The following is a 19,405-nucleotide window of genomic DNA, read 5'->3' as shown; positions in this document are numbered from 1 at the left end:
TCAACTCCTAAGAAAAGTATCTTGGTCTACAGCTAGCTAGACGTTCGACTTTCCTCACCAGCTATCTTTGTCTATCCATCCTTTGGTTCGGGGCAAGTGCTGCATGTGTAGTGGATTTATTAGAGCGTTGTTTGCTGTGTTTGGGAGTTTGAGAGAAAGACAGCAACACAATGAGCTGAAAGAGGCTGAGAGCTGCAGAGTCGGGTGTTTGATACCAGCCGGGACAGCGTGTGGCTAGTGTTGGTTACACCTTGTGAGTCTGTGTGTGTGTGTCATCATGGCAAAATGTGGTCCAGGAGACGCCTACTGTAGCAGGAACTACCACAGAGGAGGTTTTGAGTACTTTGCCAGGTGTTTATATTTCTGTCTGTGGACAGATTTTGTCACCGCAACAGCGTCGCTGTTAGTGGTTTTGTTTCCTGATCCTAAAGTGACGCCACGGGGCGTGACGCCACTGACAAAGCGGCGGTATGTGACGATTTGGGATGAGAATGTGTTGGGTAGGAAGTGGGGAAGGGACCATTTCTCCCCCCCCACACACACATACTTTACGCCCTGGCCCGATTTGGCTTTGCGGCTGGTGTGATCCCATCCCTAGATGGTCTCTAGCTCTTAATGATTTCAGCAGTATGAGTCATTTGATTAAATATTAGTATCAAACATATTGGTAGGTTTAAAGATGTCTTTAATCGGTGTTTACAAAGTGATGCTCCAACAGCCAAACGTCAGAAAGGTCTTTAAAGAAGCTGGAGAAAAGCATCGACTCTAAATGACAGAAGATAAAAACATAATTATGGAGCAAAGCTTTCTAACTAACTAACTGTGGCCAGCGTTTTTTTGTTTGTTTTGGGTACCCAATGACGGATAGCCACTTGTTTCCTGTCTATCAATCCCTTTGATGTTCTTTACCTGGGGCTTTGAGGTTACATACCTCAGATACAACTGTGGACCGGACAGCAGTAGAAATAATGACTCCAAATGTATGCCCTTTGCACTCACAACCTGTTGACTCACACAACACGTGGAAGGTCAGATAGTTCATCACAGGTTTTCTTAGGTTTATAGTGTGTATTTACATACATACATACAGCCACTACAGTAGAAATTAGATCTGATAAAGTGCCATATGTGGGTCTTGAGGATTTGTCTATTTGTGTTGAAACACAGGACATCTTTCAGGAGAACAAAATAGGAAAGTTACGCAACTACATGTCATCACCTACGCAGCAGGATGTTCCTGAATAAGTGACAGCAGTCTAATGTGGTAATCTAAGTTTTTCTGTTAAAGGACAAAACCTTCATCCATCACATACAGTATCCCAACTCAACAGAAGATTGCCCTGCGCCCTAGGGTGCTATCTTTGAAGACCACTGTCATGAGTGACGAATCCTGTCTGAACAAGTTAAAATGTTTTCTGATGTTGCCTGAGGATCGGTGCTTCGGTCAAACCTCAAGTGTTTTCTAGTGTTTCTAGAAAGCAGAATTTGTATGCAAAGGTTGTCTGTCTCTACGTGTCAGCCCTGTGATAGGCTGGCGACCTGTCCAGGGTGTACGCCGCCATCGCCCAATGCCAGCTGGGATCGGCTCCAACCTCTCCGCGACCCCTAACGGGATAAGCGGTCGCAGATGGATGGATGGATGGATGGACTACTGACACTTTGTCAGACCTCTCGGCGTCACTTTTTCGGTTGCAGTAAACACGTGTTTAACAACCCCTCGGCATCACTTTTTGGTCACAGTAAACGCGTGCTTAAGGACCCCTCGGCGTCACTTTTCAGTTGCAGTAAACACGTGCTTAATGTTGTGAATTACATAAAAGCTGTTGTTTAGGATTAGGCAACAAAACCCCTTAGTTGCGGCGGTATCCAACGCCAACGACCGTGACAAAGCATGAGTCTTTGACGCCTGTAAGAGCACATACTAAAACTCAAAAAGAAAGAAACCGTAGAGGATAGGAGGAAGTAATTCGGGCCCATCCTCTGGGAATAATGAATGTCTGTACAAACGTTTGTGCCAATCCATTTTACAGATCTACAGTAGAGATATTTCATTGGAAAAGTTTGACTTGCTGGTGGGGCCAGATTACAAGTCACAGGATTACTAGAGTCATTAGGATTCATCCTCTGGACATCATGAATATTTGTACCAAATTTGATGATAATCCATTCAATAGTTGTTAAGACATTTCAGTCTGGACCGGTCGACAGACGGACATCACCACCCGCTGAGCCTCATCCTTGATAAAACCAGAATGATCAAATTTGAATAATAAAACATGACTCTATTAATATGACTGCACATATTTGGCACTTAATCCAAGCCACATTATATCTCACCAAAATTCAACATTATACTAATAAATTCATCCGGACCTGAAATGGAAATATTTTATAAAGTCCAACTAGGAGGTTAGATAACAACTGCCTTCCATGTAACTCAATGCTAAATATTCTTTCAGTTTGAGGTGAAATATTTCTGAGGTTTTGCTTTTTTGAATCTAACCTTGGTCTTAGTTGTAGTCCTGGGCTTAATTTATTGTTTACACTAGTCTCCTTCTGTGTGAAGAGACATAGCGTTCATTCCTGATCGGTCCTGTCCAACTGCTGTGGTATTGGAAATGTCGTCGCGGGCAGGCCTCGCTCGGACCTCATGTTTGGCACGACGTAGAGGAATGAATATGCTATTGTTAACGTCCACAGCTCTCCACCGTTTTATTCTTCTGGCTGGCATCTCTCTGGCTCCGGCACCTCTGCGCTGACATCTCATCTTCATGGTGTGTCCGAGCAGCCTTAACTATGATCCACAAACATCAGAGCAACAAAAGAGCGTAGCAGCAGTGCCAGACATGCATGCTATAAGAGGGGAAAAAGAGACAAAGTGAAAGACTTGGCCTGTATGAAAAATGTGAAATATGATCAGAGACATAATGACATTTATCCAAGTAAAGCATATTAAAGGAAGCCCTGATTCAGCTCCTGATAAAGGAGAGCTTCACCTTTTTTCAAGACTTAAAACAATACCTACATGACCATATGTACATTGAGTTCCCGGTGACTGTAAAGCTGGGTTTCCACCAAGAAGTTTAGTCCCGGGACTACTTTTCAAGGAACTAAAAGGTTCCTTCAGCCCATTGTTGTCTGTGTTTCCATATCAGTCTAAAGACCTGCAGAGCCTAACTTTACTTTTAATGTTATCAACCAAAAAGAAATGCTCTCCCCTCGTCCTAAAATGGTTCTAAATCGATACTTCTTTGTTTTATAAATGAAGCGATAGACGAGTTGATGCAGCGACGGTCATCTTCCTGTACTTTCAGAAAGTACTACCCCCTGACCAGGGCCTTTTTGGGAGGGTGAAATGTGTCTGGAACTTAATTTAGACCCTGGTCCCTGCGGTCGAAATGTTCCTCAAAAGGTTCTTAGTTCAGGAGGAAAAGTTCCTGCAGGCTTAAGTCTTCCTCCTGTCCATACCGGCTGTGACGACATCGTACTCCACGATTTCCTACGGATTACCTCTCTGACAAGAGATCAAATAATTGCCGCCGTGATTGTACTTTCCATGATCATGTCGTACATCTTTATAAACAGTCTATATGTTTCAAACTCACCAATCTGTTACTCTAACTGGACTTCCTGGATTGTATTTTGTGTCTGAGTAATCTTCTTAATAGAAACTTTCCTCTTGGTGTTACTGTCCCACCGATGCAGCTCAGCAAGGAAACAAAACAAATTGTGAATTTGGTGCTAAAAAGATTAAGTTTGGTAGATACAAACTGCCTCATATTAGCTTCAGATTAACTTTAATACATTTGGATTTTGACCTCCATCACTTGCATGGAAACCTCTTTACTCTCCACAGCCAGTATGGACGGGAGAAACAATTTCAGCAACCAATAACTCTTCCGTTGTACATATGTGCGTGTGAGTGTTGTTTTGACATCGGTTCTTTCCTTGAAACACTAAAGTAGAGACACAAAGCTGGCCGGACACCTGCAGCACAGACAAATGAACCCTGGACATCTGTGAGTGACCAACCATTAACCATGAAAACCTGGCGTGCCTTCTCTCTTTGATCTCGCTCAACTCATCAATATCCCTCCTACGAACGCACGCTAACTCGCTCTCTTCTTCTTCTTCTTCTTCTGCACATTCTGTCCATCACACCCCGGGGAATTTGCCGCGGGGGGGAGGACTCGTGGGTGCAGGGGTCAAGCACGTGGGGCCATCTCTGCCGCTCGCTCGCACATCCAACACGAGTTACAGCAACAACTTCAACCTGCAGCGTGCAGAGGGAAATGTAAATGCTGTGTTTGTGTTAACTGGTTTGTCATCTAACAACGAGAGGAGAGGAGAAAATAATCACAAAAGAAGTGTTGCTTGACTTTCCAAGAGATGGGAAGGATTATGTGTCTATATTTAGCTCTCAACCCACAAGGGCAGAGGGAGATAGCGGTTGTAGTATAGCATGATAATGCTATTACCATTCCATCTCATCCCTGGCGGTCACGTGATCAGCAGCAGAGAGCGGTATTTCCTGCTCTGAGCCGGCCGGGTGAGCGTTAAGTATTCTCCTGGTGGTGCTGGAGAGGAATTACACTGTCTTGTCCTTCTCTCTCTGGTCTCCCCTTCAAACATAAATTACCTATTTATGTGGCAACCAGTGTCCTTATAAAAAAGCTGTGCATCTTCATGAGCACATCTCACCCTGACCTGGACCCAGCAGCACACACACACACACACACACACACACACACACACACACACAGTCCGTTAGATCACCTGTTTTAGATTTGCGGCAGCGCGGGCCGAGCCGGGCTCATAATGTAACATTAACTCTCCTTCCTGTTCCATATGAAAATTTAAGCATAATCCCAGAAGGGCAGTAAAAAAAAAAATAGTGTGCCGGCCAAATGCGGCTCCTGGTCACACACATGGCAGTGGCAGATCATTTACCACCACAGTGAGGTAAAGCCAGTTCCTTTTTACAAGCTCTGGCTGCTCCACTGGTGACCTGAGCAGGACAGTGTGGCAGATATTTATATATAAAATGCAACAGGGTGGTGAGTGTCACCGTCTGGCTCTCCGTCCAGATGCCCTCAGACTTTTTTTTTGCTGTTTTTCCTCCCATCTTTATGCCCGTCTACACACCTGCTCTGAATCAGCCTCTTTACTCCGTCACCTCGTTGCCCTTACCTGAGCTTCTCCGCCCATCTCTCCACTTCCTCGTCAGATTAGTTTGTATTTAAGTCCTGTGTTTTCAGTTCTGGCTTCATTTGATCCTTGGTTTTTGCTCTGTGATGTTCCTCGTCTGCACAAAGTTCCCGTTGTCTGCAGTCAGTTAGGCCATCTACGGTTCCAGCCTCAGCATTAAAGGAATAGTCAGACATTTTGAGATATATAATTATCTGCTTTCTTGCTGAGAGTTTGATGAGAAGACTGCAGTCCTGTCTCCTGGTGATGGGCAAAGCAGTTCTTTTCAGTGTACTGAATCATTAGAATCCACACATAACCTTCCATCAAATCACAACTTCTTGTTTTCACACTTCAGTTTTGTTTATTAAAGAAACAACATACAGTATAACATGTTAATTATTGAGCTTTAGAGCTGCTGGTAGCCACTGACTGGTACATTTATTGAAAATGAAATAGAACAGAGTGAAATCATTACAGTTTACGAATGCTATTTATTTTATTTTGTCAAAGTCTGATGCTCACATTTTTAAGCTCTAGACAACATAAACAGAAGAAGAATAGCATTAAAAAAAAAAAAACATTACATATAATCAAATGATGACCTTAACCATTACTACGACCACGATCTTAATGCGGCTGAGTAACTGAGCGGCGTCCGGCTGCAGCTGTTCCAAGCGAAGGAGCCTTTCCATCACAGATTACAGGGATCGTAAGGGTCAGCATCCTCAATCCAGATGTTGGAGGCAGGACACTGCTCTACAAAGCGCGGTTTGAAGTGGCGGAGAAGTGGACAGGCGGGATGCGGTACGAGCAGATTTTTCAGTCACATGGCTGCTTGGGCAGGACCCGACATTCGACCTCTCTCGACCTCACCACTTGGCCTTCTTCTCTTTCAGGAGCTTCTTGCTCTCCTCTCTCCTCCGTTTATTGACGGGGTTGCGCGGGTCGTAGATCTCGAAAGTGTCCTCGTCCTGTATTGCGGCATCCTTGACTTTTCTGGTTTGCTCATCAAACTGCAGAACATGGGCCATCCTAAATCAGACGGAGAGAGAGAGGTGGAGAGAGTTCAAAGGAGAGCGGCGGAGGATCCACTAAATCACAGCGCCATAGAGCTTTTACCCAGAGGATAGTCGCTTTATGCTTTGAGCGGTTTGATAACAATATTATTATCAAAAAATGGGCAAAATTTGAGAAATTATTCTGAGTGCTAGTGTTTTTTTCCCAGTTGAATATAAATATCTTAGTAATTATAAACTTAATTTGTATTCAAACAGGCAGATACAAGTGGTTAAGTTCAAAAAGAGAGATGAAAACTAAATGTTAAAAGCATGAAACAATAAAAATATGAACATACTTTGAAAGGAATATGATCTATTGTGAATATGCAAATATTGATTAGTGCAGCTTTAAATGAATCATAACGGGCCGTGAAGATGAAGAATGAAATCAAACAATACACAACTTTATCCAAGTGATTGGCCGACCCTCATTTAGACTGAAATATTTCCACTCTGTATAGCTGTCAGTGGGAAGCCAATATACAGCCATGTTAAGCCGAAGGTCACACCAAGGTGTTGTGAACACAGATTTTTAAGCCTCGTTGGAATTTAAAGACACAGGAGCAGCCAGACAGAAATGGTTAAATCATGATAGGAGTCTGGTTGGGGGGGACATACAGGACTACCATAGTCATTTCTGATCTTCTGCTACATTATGAACCATCCAGACCTCTGAGGTCATCTGGGACCAGGTCTGCTTTCTGTCCCCAGAGCCTAATCTAAACATGCAGAAGAACCCACGTTCAGTTTTTATGCTCCATATATCTGAAACAAACTCCCAGAAAAGTGCATGTCCGCTACAACTCTAATGTTTGCTGCTGCCTTTTATTACATAATTTCTTACACTGCACTGTAACTTTTATTCTTGAATTTTATACCTGTCTCATTCTTATTCTATTTTAGCTTGCTTCTCGCGAGCCCGACGCTGACTTTTGTTGACTTATCGGCCACAGGTGTTGCTGTTAACAAGCAATTTCTGATTCTTATATAGAGTCCCTTTAAGTCATGATACAATCTTATTGCAATTTTAAACATTTTGCGATATGCTGAGTATTGCATGTAGATATATTGCGATATAAAATATTACCTTTCTTCAACTACAAATTATGCTCTGTTTTATCTAATAAGATACAGTTTTCACTCTGTTCATCTTGAGGTCAGAGGTCAAGGGACCCTTTTGAAAAATGGCGATGCCAGTTTTTCCTCTCCAAAATTTAGTGTAACTTTGGAGCGTTATTTAGCGTTCTTCCCGACAAGCGAACATGACATGGTTGGTACCGATGGATTCTTTAGGTTCTTCTAGTTTCATGTGATATGACTGAGCCCGCTACAACTTCTGAAAGACAATATAGTGGCCGTCGGATTGTTAAAGAGGTTAATAGTTTATATAATAAAAGGTCGATACTTGACTGTCTGTGTTTCAACACAATATTGCCACGCAAATTATATCATAAATAAATTTGCCTTATTCAAATTATAGCAAAAATCCCTGAAAGAATCACTAAGAAGAAGAGCACTGTCTGTGACAGAGGGGCATTAAGCAGGTACCTGAATGGGAACTCTCAGCACAAAGTGAGAGATATTTCTGAGACATCTTAGCAGAAAGAAGAAAGCCCCGGTCCCCAGAGAACAGACGCTCATGTGTCTTTCATTTCCCCCGTCAGTTTCTCTTCCCCCAAAGACAGATTAAAGAATCAGGACATTCCTCACAGGAGATATCAGTGTCCGGCATTTCACAGATAAAACACATTTTCTTCAGTTGCTGTATGGATGCTATCAGTAAATCTAAACAACAAAGCAACAGGAGTGACTAATCAATTGTGAGGATACATTCTGACTGAGCCACGCAACCCTGCCAGCTACATGCTCCGACATTCATGTCTGAGTGGAGAATCACGTAACAGAAAATAACCCAAAACTGCTGGGTTCTGTTCAGGGGAAACTTTGTAGTCATGCAGCACAGCAACAGGGATGGCAACGTTGGTCTAGACTGAAATATCTCAACAACTAGTGGACGGATTACCATGAAATCTTTTACAGACATGCATGGTGCCCACCTGCACAACTAATGACATTACCATCAGCTGCAGCTGGACTTTGTTTAGTGCTACCACACTAAACTAGGATGGTGAACATGGTAAACATTTTACAAAGCCCTCAGGAAGAACACCGGGCTTTGGAGCAAATTTTCATAGTGGCCAAACGGTGGTACTACAACTTCTGTCCGTCACGTGATGCCGTTGGGTCCAAAAAGACTTTTTCTCATAGACTTACGTTGGGAAAAAGACGTCTGTAAAGCAGCGGATCATTTTTTTTTTTTAGGTAAATCAACTTCCCACTTGTCACATTGTCACTGTGAGCATGTATCTCAAAGCACTGCTTTGCTTCAGTACAGCTTCACAGAGCTGCCTGGTTGTAGCCTGTTAAGCTGCCAGTAAACTCCCTCAGAGCTGCTCGTCAGATGGTCTAATATCTTTGTAACCCCCCTTCCTCCACACCTTTCCAATGTGGGATTAAAGTGGTGGTAGGCAGTATATTTTTGGCACCATGAATCAACACTTATACTGTGTTGTCCTGCTTCAGACTCCCGTCTTCTGCAGTGTGTAGTGTGCGCGCATGCATGTGAGAGGTGGAGCGAGTGAGAACGGGCGCGGTGTGTGAGTGAAGGCAGACAGGCAGAGGAGCAGAGACTCCGGCACTGAAAACCAAAGCTACGGTTTCCCCTGTGTCTTCTGGCCGCGGTCGGGGGGGCTGAAGCAGGAAGAGTTGACACTGTTTTGCAAGACGGGCTTCACTAGATAGAACTTTGCAGTTTTGGTGCTTTTGTGTAGTTCGTGTTGGAACAGCGTAGCCACACGCGAGCGCGCATTGGACACTGACACGATTTATACGTGTAAGAAGTTACAAACGGTACCTTTATTTGGAGCGTTTTCATTAGATAGTAGACAGAACAGGTGCAAGAGAAAATGAGGGGAGAGAGAAGCCGATGACATGGAACAAAAGTCCACCGTTAGTCCACCAGGACATTGATCCTGAGTTATTAACTGGCTACTTGTACTGCTGTTCATCAGCATCTCTATCTCTGTCGACGTCCAAAGACTAAGCTGACTATGTCTTACTGTCTTAATGTCCTTTAAAGATGATGAGCAACAGGTCTTTCTTATCTGCTGGAGAGAAACATATTGACATGACCTTGTGCTGTATACAGTGTATGTCTGTGTGTGTGTGTGTGTACTGTGCTCATGTGCACCAGTGTAGTATATTTTGATGCCTGGTCTATACAGCATGTGGTATGTGTCTGCTCCGTTCTCTGGCTGAGCGTTCACAGTTTGTGTGTGTTAGTTTGTGTGTGTGCGCTCTCTGCTCTCTCTCTCTCTCTCTCTCCAGTGTTCATTTGAAATCGGCAGGAGTTGTGACAGCTCATCTAGAATGTCATGGGCTAGACTCTGGCAGACCCCCGAGGACTCCTGCTGCGTGAGCGGGCCGCCTCTGATAATTTGTCTAGCAGTCTCGGTGATGACAGCCCGCCGGCCGTACGTACGGCCTCCGAGTCACACGGCAGAACTCTTGGGCTGCTGCCGTGATGCGACGTGAAGCTACAGAAGCCTTTTTATTTAGTGTTTTTTTTAGGGAGTGGGAATTAAAGAAGGGATGGGATTGAGAGTGTGGAGCTTGTGTGTGTGTTAGCGGAGACCGAGGAGGAGGAGGAGGAGGAGGAGGAGGAGGGGGCTGACGAGGGAGAGTTTGTAGACACAGACACAGATGGAATAGTTTACCTCCTCTGGCCCAGACTTGACTTCCAATGTCTGACCTGTTGTAACCCACATTCTGTTCACAGTGCTCCTAGAGTGGCACAGACTTCCCACTGGTGTTTTTCTAGGACTGCTCCGCTACTGCCCCTGTCCCTCCCTCCTCGCCCATACCTGGCGGGGGCGACACAGTGAGGTGTCTACAGCCGGGAGAGGCTCCAAACGCCGGCCAAGGCTTCTCTCAAATTCATTAGGGCCCCCCCCAACACACACACACACACTGAGACAGACTGCACTTCAAGGGGGCTTCTCGAGACTAATAGCAACTACAGATTTTGTTATTCTAAATCTCTCACACACACAGACACTTTGCTCAAATTCAAACACATGGTATTCATTTCAAACCCCTCTACTCTGCTGTAGTAAGACTTTGAGATCTTTGGTGAAAAACAGAATATGAGAGGAAAACACAGCGTCAGGGCTGATTTCCTGATGGCCAATCTGGTGGCTGCGGGTTGAAAACTTGACACACACACATACACACACATACATACGCAACTTGAACTTTCACACACATTTATCAGAAGCAAGCTTTGGATCTGGTCAGCTTCATCAGTCCTGGTGCAAAGACGGATTTTCTGCAGTATTTAACCATTTCAGTGTCTCATTTACGCTCGTACTATTATAATAATAAATGGTTTCTTCTACCACGCGGGTATCAGTAGGAATAACACAAGCAGCAGAGGCTAATGAAAAAGGCCTCTCCGTGCCAACCCTGTCATGCTCCAACTTCACCGTCCACAAAACAAGTGCGTTTGCCAGACTGCTTCTTGAACTCTCCAGGAGCACTCAGGACTCACGCGCCGCTACTAATATCTGCTGCGGTGAATAGTGTCGGTGATTTAAAGCGGAGCAGGACGACTTACACGGCAGCTATTTCATTCTGTCTTATCCAGGATTCCTTTTCCAGACGCACGAGCGTTTCATAGTTTATCATGAAATACTGATAAAAAATGTCCTCCTGACTTAGGTTGGTATGAAATTATAATAATTGCTGATAAAGTGACAAATACTAAAGTAAAAAGAACCTGAATATTTGTATCCTTATTCCATTGTATCTAAAATTTTATGCCCTAAATGTTGTCTCAATTTTCCCCATGGAAATGGTATTGAATATTGATTTTTTCAAGGTATTATATCGAAGTTAGAAATTTATCCTGACAACACTGGTGCCCATTACTGATGAAGAAATTATGAAAGATTAGCATTTAAATTAAAGTAGGGATGTTAATAATTAACCGTTAACGACATTAAGCATCTTAACCGATTAACACTATCGGTTAAAACAATTATTTATTTATTTTATTTATTTTATTTATTTATTTTATTTATTTATTTATATTTATTTTTGTACACTTGTTTTTTTTTTTTTATATGTATCAGTCCAAACATGTTTGTGCAATGGATTGTAAGAGTTGTATTAACAAAATTCAGAATTAAACTCTGTTTAAAAAACAAAAAACAAAAAAAAAGATTAAAAGAAATGTTAATAATTAATAAAAAGCTGAGAAAACTCGTCACTTAAAGGAGAAAAGCTGGTCCACCTTAAGAGTGTCTGCGCCGGCGTTACAGATACAGGAAGTCGGCTCCCGTCTATAGCTCGCTTGAGCGGAGGAGATGTAGCCTCGTAGCATTTATTCACCGACAAATAAACTGTGCACACACTGTCTGCTACAGCTACGTTCACAGCTGTACTGCCACCGCCAACACACACACGGTCTGTCGGACACTTGCTGAAGTTCCGCCGCGCTGACAGACCGTATGTTTGTGACTACAGGAAGCAGGAAGCTACCAGCAGAGCTACAGATGCTAACGTAGCACAAACACACGCACTGTTTGTCGGACGATCGCTATCGTTAATGCGGGGTGAAAAGAGTGTCGTTACGCCGCGCAGACACACAGCTGACAACCTGCTAAACTAAACTAAATGTGAGGTGGAGACTTTTATTGTGAACGTGGCTGCATGTCCGCAACACTACACGCAGCAGCGTGGCTGCTAAGTTAACGCTCCCGGACGGGTGAACACTCAGTTGTCTGTTGTGCTCATACACTGCAGCTGGTACGCATAAATCTTGTCGGTTAATAATCGGTTAACGAGGGTCAGTCATCGGTTAAGATTTTTTTCAAAATTAGCATCCCTAAATTAAAGTTTAACCATCATTCAATTATCTTAAGTAATATCAAAGCAATTCAAAGCAGCACTATACAATAATCCAGTCGTTAATTTACCCTGCAAACGTTCAACATTCATACTGAAGTTAATGTGCCGTAACGACGGGCCATGGTCGGTGGGCCAAGAGTGTTTTGATTCCACAAAGATAGATGAAAACAAAACCAGTGAAAAGAAATTCCACTTCTATATGTTAAATGGTGTCACTGACCATCCTTTGTCTTCGTCCTCTGCCAGCTCCTCCACGTCCTCCTCTGGAGCCTCCTCAGTGATGGCTGAAGACAGCTTGGACTTGAAACGATTGAGGAGTTCCAGAGTCTAACACAAAGAGATCAGACACCATTTAATATACATACAGTACAACGGGATAACTTAACCTGAACTGATTCGTATTTCATGTTCAGTAACTCCTTTACATGTTGTTCTCTGTTTGAGCCTTTCTTCGGTTTCTTTTTCCGCTGCTCTTCGTACTTCTTGCGTCCCTCCAGATACTCGGCCACGGCCTCAGTGGTGGTTGGTTTTTCATCCTCTGAAGAGACAACAGAGACTCTTTATTCACTTTATTTAAATCTTAGACGGCTGTAGTAATATTAAAGAAAATCATAAACTACTTAGAATATTTTCAAAATATAAAAAACAACAGTTGAGTATATTAAATCTACTTATCATTTACATGTGTCAAAGAATTTGGCCTCTGAAAAACCATAATAATATTTTCTTTTGTCCTATAATGTTTATTGATTTTGTCGGAAATCAATCAGTCTCTCAACAAAACAAGAAACCCCCAGCTGATAGGTCATGAAATATAACCAGACATGATATTTTCTAAATAGTTTTACCATAAAAAGGTAACAATTAAAGAAAGGGAGATTAAAACAGATGCTCATAAGAGATAAAGTCTTATCTCACGGTGACAATATTAAAGCAAAATATTGTTTTATTAATGTTTCTTTAGGTCCTCAGACAACATTTTGACAAAATCTAGGAATGAACACTACTAACCTATAGAAATATTTTGCCATCGTAAACAGATATTGAATTTACTACCAATTATTTTGAGAATCGATTAATTGTTAAAAGTAATTTTTCATGCAGAAAATGTCAGAAAATGCTGTTTTCAGCCTCTCAAATATGGAGATTACCTGTTAATCTCTGTTTTTATATCATATTAAAGTCAATATCTTTGGGTTTCGGACTGACAAAACAAGACATTTAAAGACATCCCCTTAGACTTTGAGGAACTGGGATGGACATTTTCAATATTTTCTGACATTTTATAGACCAAACGATTAATCAAGAATAATAATGATAATAATAATCAGCAGATTAATTGATAAATACAAATAATCATTAGTTAAAGCCATAATTGAAATGACTAAAATATTATATTTACATTATTTTTTACAATTTACAACATAATTTTATCATTAAAAATGATGTTCCTTTTGTTTTTAGATTTCTAAAAACTAAACTTAAGTCATCTTGATCTTATTGCACAACTAAAATGATGTGGCAACTAGAGAAACTATTTGAACTACTTGTTGCGTCAGTCCCCCCGATGCTACAGAAGAAATAACCGCCGCTTCACATGCTCTCCAGCACTTGACAGATGAGGAGCTACAAAATATGCAGAACATGATCAGAGAGAAAAGATAAAAGGAAGTGAGGCTTGTCAAGCTGTGACGGTTGCTGGTGTACCTGATCTGAGAACATGATAATAAGAGAGGCAACACAGGGCAGACCTCTCATCTCACATTGACACGCTCTCCGCATGAATTCATACTGCTGCCAACCTTCACAAAGATGTAGAGGACCGAAGCCCCAACCTACTAACCCCTCACTTTATCTCCCTCAGAGATGACCTAAATTCCGCCTGCTACCTTATACCCAAACTCTTATGTAATCGATCTCTCCCGGGCAAAAAGGGGAAAAAAAACCCCTCTTTAATTCACAGCAGACACAGGAGCATATGTGCTTCATCCACTTGGTTCCAGGAAAGCAAAAAAATGTCATTACACTGGTGTTACAGAAAATATTAGCAAGGGGTCACCTTTTTATACATATATATATATATATATATATAGGTGTTTGGGTTATAAAATGTTAAGAAAAAGAAGAATTAAAGCCGTGAGATGTGAAAATATGGTGCAGGAATGCGAACTTTACGCACTGACAACTATGAACACCGTGTTCCATTTTCGCAATGAGTTTCCTCCTAAATAATGCCCTTGTCTACACTACACATCAAAAACCTATCCAGACAGAGATTAAAGTGGCAGTAGGCAGTATATTTTTGGCATCATTGGGCCTTAAAATAACCTTTCAGCATATTGTAATTCAAATGTTCTGACAGATAACTAGACTTCTGCACCTCCTCATGGCTGTTTTCAGGCTTTAAACCACTGAAATGATGACCAATCACAGGTCATTTCATTGAGAGAGTGTTCCTATTGGTTATGCACCGGTCATGTGACCAGAACTTGACGTTCCTTCAACAGATTTTACAATGGCGGCGGTGTCACAAACGTTCTCATTTTACAGCTAAACCGTGCACTACAAGATGATTCTGAGAACATCTGAGGAGAGAAATAGGCATTAACATAACATAATATTGATTCATATTTGATCAGCGCTGCCTAGTTTGACCGTTTGGTCGGAGTTCGCGAGTGATTGACAGCAGGCTCTCGTAGACGGCAGCTGGACAGCAGACCTCAGATCAGCTCTTACTGCTTGTTTTCCTCCAGTCTGTGAAATCTTGCAGATGCTGTTAGGAGCACCGGAGGAACATGATTTTTTTCAGATACCTTTTTCATGTAATACTGTCACGATATAGCGACCGTTTTATAAAAATAACCTTTTTTAAATCATATTTGCTCCAGTCTCGCCTACTTCAGCTTATGTCCCATTGGACCGAGAAAAAGCCCATTTGTCCGACAGTCCGTTATCCGGAAAACAAACTCCCGTTGTTCCCATGATGTTTCACAGCATTCTAATCTGAATATCTTTGGTTTTTGGTAAAACAATCCCTTATTCCAGCTTCTAAAATGTGAATATTTTCTGGTTTTCTTAATTAGTCTGTGATGGTAAACTCAAGCCAAGACATTTAAAGATGTCATCTTGGGCTCTGGGAAATTATGATGGATATTTTCACTACTTTCTCACATTTTATGGACTAAATGATTAATCAAGAAAAATAAAATAATCGTTAGGTTGAGATGAAATGTAGAAGTGGACGCTACAGCAGACTGGTGCTACACAGGCAGGCAGGCAGAGAGAGAGTAAAAAAAGTCCCAGCGCTGACGGGAATGCTGGGAATAACTTTCCACCCAACTGTCCTCCCCTGCAGTATGAGTGAAGTAGTCTCTCATCGTGAATGGAAGGAGAGACAATCAGCATGCTGACATGGGTGTCTCATGCAGTTAATGTGCTTGTGTAAATCTCCCAGCTTAGACAACACAGGCTGTGAAGTCACAGAGTGGCAGACAGTGAGCACAGTCTGCTGGCTGCTGGAGCCAGCGCGCTCTTTCCACAACAAAATGTGATGTCACGCACACACACACCACACCGCGCCGGCCACGGGACAGCGTCACCTTTGCTGGCTGCTGGCTGCTGGACGCCGGGACACATTCAGCTGCACCAAATAAATGATGTAACAGAGAAAACAGTGAAGTCCGCTGCTCGTCATTTAGAGCATAAGAGCTGCAATGTTGTGAGTTTCTGGTAATGTGTGTACAGCTCTTTATCATAGTCATCGGTTAGTCTGCTTACATTCAGGTAAACATTAAAGCTTTAACAAACAGATTTTATAAAAAATGCACAAAGTCTACTTGTGTATCTGTTAATAATAAAACTAGTTTATGAAATTATAGTCTGAGTTCAGCCTCAGTTTCTGCAAAATGTAGACACTAAGCAGCTCTCACTGAAAGGTGTTACTTAGTGAACTGACTGGAAACGGGGGGAAACAGCCATGCTAGCTGTTTCCCCCCGTTTCCATTCTCTATGCTAAGCTAAGCTAACCAGCTGCAGGCTGTTGCTACCAGACAGATGATGACAGCGGTATCGATCTTCTCTCTGCAAGAAAGCGAATCAAAATGTTGGAACTATTCCTTTAAATTAGGAAACTCTTGACTACACTTTATTATAATTTTATAGTTTTAACAGCTTGGTGACTTTCCAAAAACAGGATATAAGGTCTCCGTTGTAAACTTAGTTGAATGTTAATAAAGAAAATAATAAAAAAAACACTGTTTTATCAATACAAATAAAGAAATTAAATTATAAAATTCATAAAATCTCTAAATTAAGTATCATAAATAAGGGATGATGTACAGGGAGCGGGTGATAAAAGGGCGATGCATCACCTTGAAGGGGTTTATTTTGCAACAATGACCCATAGTTGCACATTATTCCGCTTATAACCCTGCTACTTACTTAAGAAATCAATAATTTGACATAAAAAAATGGTCCTCCAGAGCCCGACATCAGAACTGCGTCCATAGCAGCGGTCTGCTATAAAGGAATAACAGACCGTAGAACGCCAGAATTGACCAATCAGAATCGAATCGTCATTTATAGCCATCCCCATATTGGAGGATATTTCACTCATGATGCACTAAGTTCTTTGGCAGAAGTCACATTTGTTCTTGAGGAAATCATAAATAAGTAAACTAAGTTCCCGTCAGGAGGAACGTGACAACAAAAGGCTTCAGTCCTACGGGGTTGTTTAGGTCATCTATCATTTAAGAAAACCAAGCAATTACTCTTCTTTCTCTGCGCTTTAAGGCTGCATGATGAGCAATCACTGGAATTTCTAAACGCAGGAAATCTAAGTGCAACACTTTTCCCGCTTCCCTCAGAGTCAACATGGAGGTCTGCTCTCTCCGCTGCTCGAGGGGCAAAAAGCTTTTTCCTTCTTGATTTATGAGACCAACAAGTGATCTCCCTCCATCTCTCCCCCAGTCACCTCTCCTGCTCTGCTCTCCCTCCCTCCCCGCTGCAGCCTGTGACATGCTGGATGCTGACTGATGACGCCCTCAGGTCCTACACGAGGAGCGCACATCACCTTCTCCAGCTGTTGTCGCTAACTACCATCTTTGAGTTTGATGGCCGTTCTAACTACATTCCTCCCCTCTGCTGTCACCCGGGCTCAAGAGGGCTACAAATCAAGCTGCCGATGTCGAAGCAACCGAAGGCGGTTGCGGACGACAAACGGCTCTTTCTGTGGGATAAAAGGTTCCTCGTCTCTGTTAAACAATCAACAGTATTTTAAAAGAAAGCGGCGCCGAGCTGTGAGGCAACATTACTGCTGACCATCAATCAAAAACACATAAAAAATGACTTTGTCAGTTAGTGCTTCGAGGGCCAACACTATCCATCTTCGATTATGCAACAGACTGTTTGCATAAGAAGATATTACAGATGTGTCCTGTGAAAATAACTCACGCTAATCTTGATCACAGGTAATTGGCGTTTCAAATATCACTCTGCTGCAGCAGGCAGCGGTGTAATAAAACACCAAGGGCACACAGGCTGCATAACCTGTATAATATCGGAGTGGGATAAAGACTGCTGCCACATCATTTAGGGTGGGTATTGAATGGACAGTGGTTTCAGAATGGCTCTCTTATTTTTGGCTCTGGGTTCCCGGCGGTCACGCCAAGGAAGAGAAAACCAGACTACAGGAACATGCTATAATTTATGTGATGAAAACCGAAGGGGGAAAAAAGGTGAATTCTGAAGAGACAATTCACTTTTCACTCCAATCAACGTCATGCGTGCACACGCCAGCGGCCTTATGGGCGGTCATGAATCAGATTTATACCATTTATAGCAATATTACAGGTAGAATAGTTAGACTGCAGTGTCTATTTGGTGTCTTATATTCAGGCTGCCAGCTCTTAGTTGACTAATCGGTCATTTTGGTCTGAGTCGACTAAGATTTCTTTCGTCAATTAGTCGTTTTTCACGCTTTTTACCTCCGCTAAGGCCAAAGGCCTAGGAAGGAGGTTATGTTTTCGGCGTTGGTTTGTTTGTTGGTTTGTTGGTTTGTCCATTTGGAGGATTGCAGGAATTTTTTTTTAATAACTCCGGTCAGCCTGTGCATTAACACCACAGGGGGGGGCAATCGTACTTGGGCAGCTTGGCGGAGGTCTGCGCTCTGCGCTCTCTGAGTGTCAATCTAGTTTCATGCTGAATGACTTATTTCTAAGACGCTTATGAGCACATCTCTGGTAAACACAAGATTTAAAGTGGTTAAAGTTTTACAGACGGGTCGATTAAATCAACTAATCGATTAATCGACTAAGAATTTCTTTGGTCGAGGACAGCCCTGTCTTCTGTGTGTTTATTATTTGCATTCATGGGCTGGGTATAATACTTTTGTAGCAGTCTGCCATTCTTTGGTACTTGCTGTCATTTCCCTTTTTCCCAATTCATTTAGCTGAATGACACAGATCCCCTGAGTTGATTGGAAGGTTAATCAGATCACCTGTTGGCTCCTAATGAAGAATAGAGAGCAGCTTGGTGCATTTCCCCTCTCTTAGCCAATCAGGGTGTGCCGACGCCCTTTCTTCAGGGCTTAAGAGAGGTGGGGAACTGAGCACGCAGGGTATTCTGATCCTTCCTCAACGTAATGCACACCTCATTTCAGCAGATACTGTCAGTGAGAGACTCTGGTCTTTAGGCTCTTTTGAGATTTCTTTGCTGTCTTTGCTGGAGTGAATAATAAAGATCATCCTTCCACGAGCTTACCTGCATCATCAGATCTTAGTGCTATTTGTGCAGTTTAACAATAACCTGCAGGCTTTACTTTGTTTACTGGTTTATTTTTTATCAAAAACCCTCTTTATATGTACATGGGTAAAGGAGGTTGTGCTTCAACAATGGGATTCACGGTGGAGTGCTAGACCCAGAGTCCAATAAGCATAAAAAGGCAATAGGGTGGCTCTTTGACTTGGCAGGTCACTTCAAAAACGAAGTCACGTTTGTTCCCACAGGACATAATGTGGCGGATTTATGGCGAAAAAAGAGGTGGCGCCTTTTGGCTTTGATTGGCGCAGCGTGCACATGCTGGCTGTCAGCAGTGGTTGAAATCTTTACATAGTTACCGCACACTAATACGCCTTTCACGTGGACAATACAGGTCCTCCTGGTGTCGTCCACCACTCTGTATTTAATGT

At 42.4% G+C, this 19,405-nt stretch overlaps 1 protein-coding gene across 1 annotated transcript in view; it reads right to left on the bottom strand.

The window, feature by feature from the left end:
• Positions 1-5,528: 5,528 nt before the first annotated feature.
• cwc27 (CWC27 spliceosome associated cyclophilin) overlaps positions 5,529-19,405 on the bottom strand; it is a 31,432-nt gene continuing 17,555 nt past the window's right edge. Inside the window, exons 12-14 of the mRNA XM_037752163.1 lie at positions 12,644-12,756; positions 12,439-12,545; positions 5,529-6,222 (exon numbers count right to left, since the gene is read on the bottom strand). Of these exons, the coding sequence (XP_037608091.1) occupies positions 6,060-6,222; positions 12,439-12,545; positions 12,644-12,756 (383 nt within the window). The 3' untranslated portion in view covers positions 5,529-6,059. The remainder of the gene's footprint in view (positions 6,223-12,438; positions 12,546-12,643; positions 12,757-19,405) is intronic.

The sequence above is a fragment of the Sebastes umbrosus genome, chromosome 19 (genome assembly GCF_015220745.1).
Source record: "Sebastes umbrosus isolate fSebUmb1 chromosome 19, fSebUmb1.pri, whole genome shotgun sequence".
Taxonomy (NCBI): Eukaryota; Metazoa; Chordata; class Actinopteri; order Perciformes; family Sebastidae; genus Sebastes; species Sebastes umbrosus.
The sequence above is the reverse complement of the archived record's forward strand: the minus strand, read 5'-3'. Positions and strand labels throughout refer to the sequence as shown.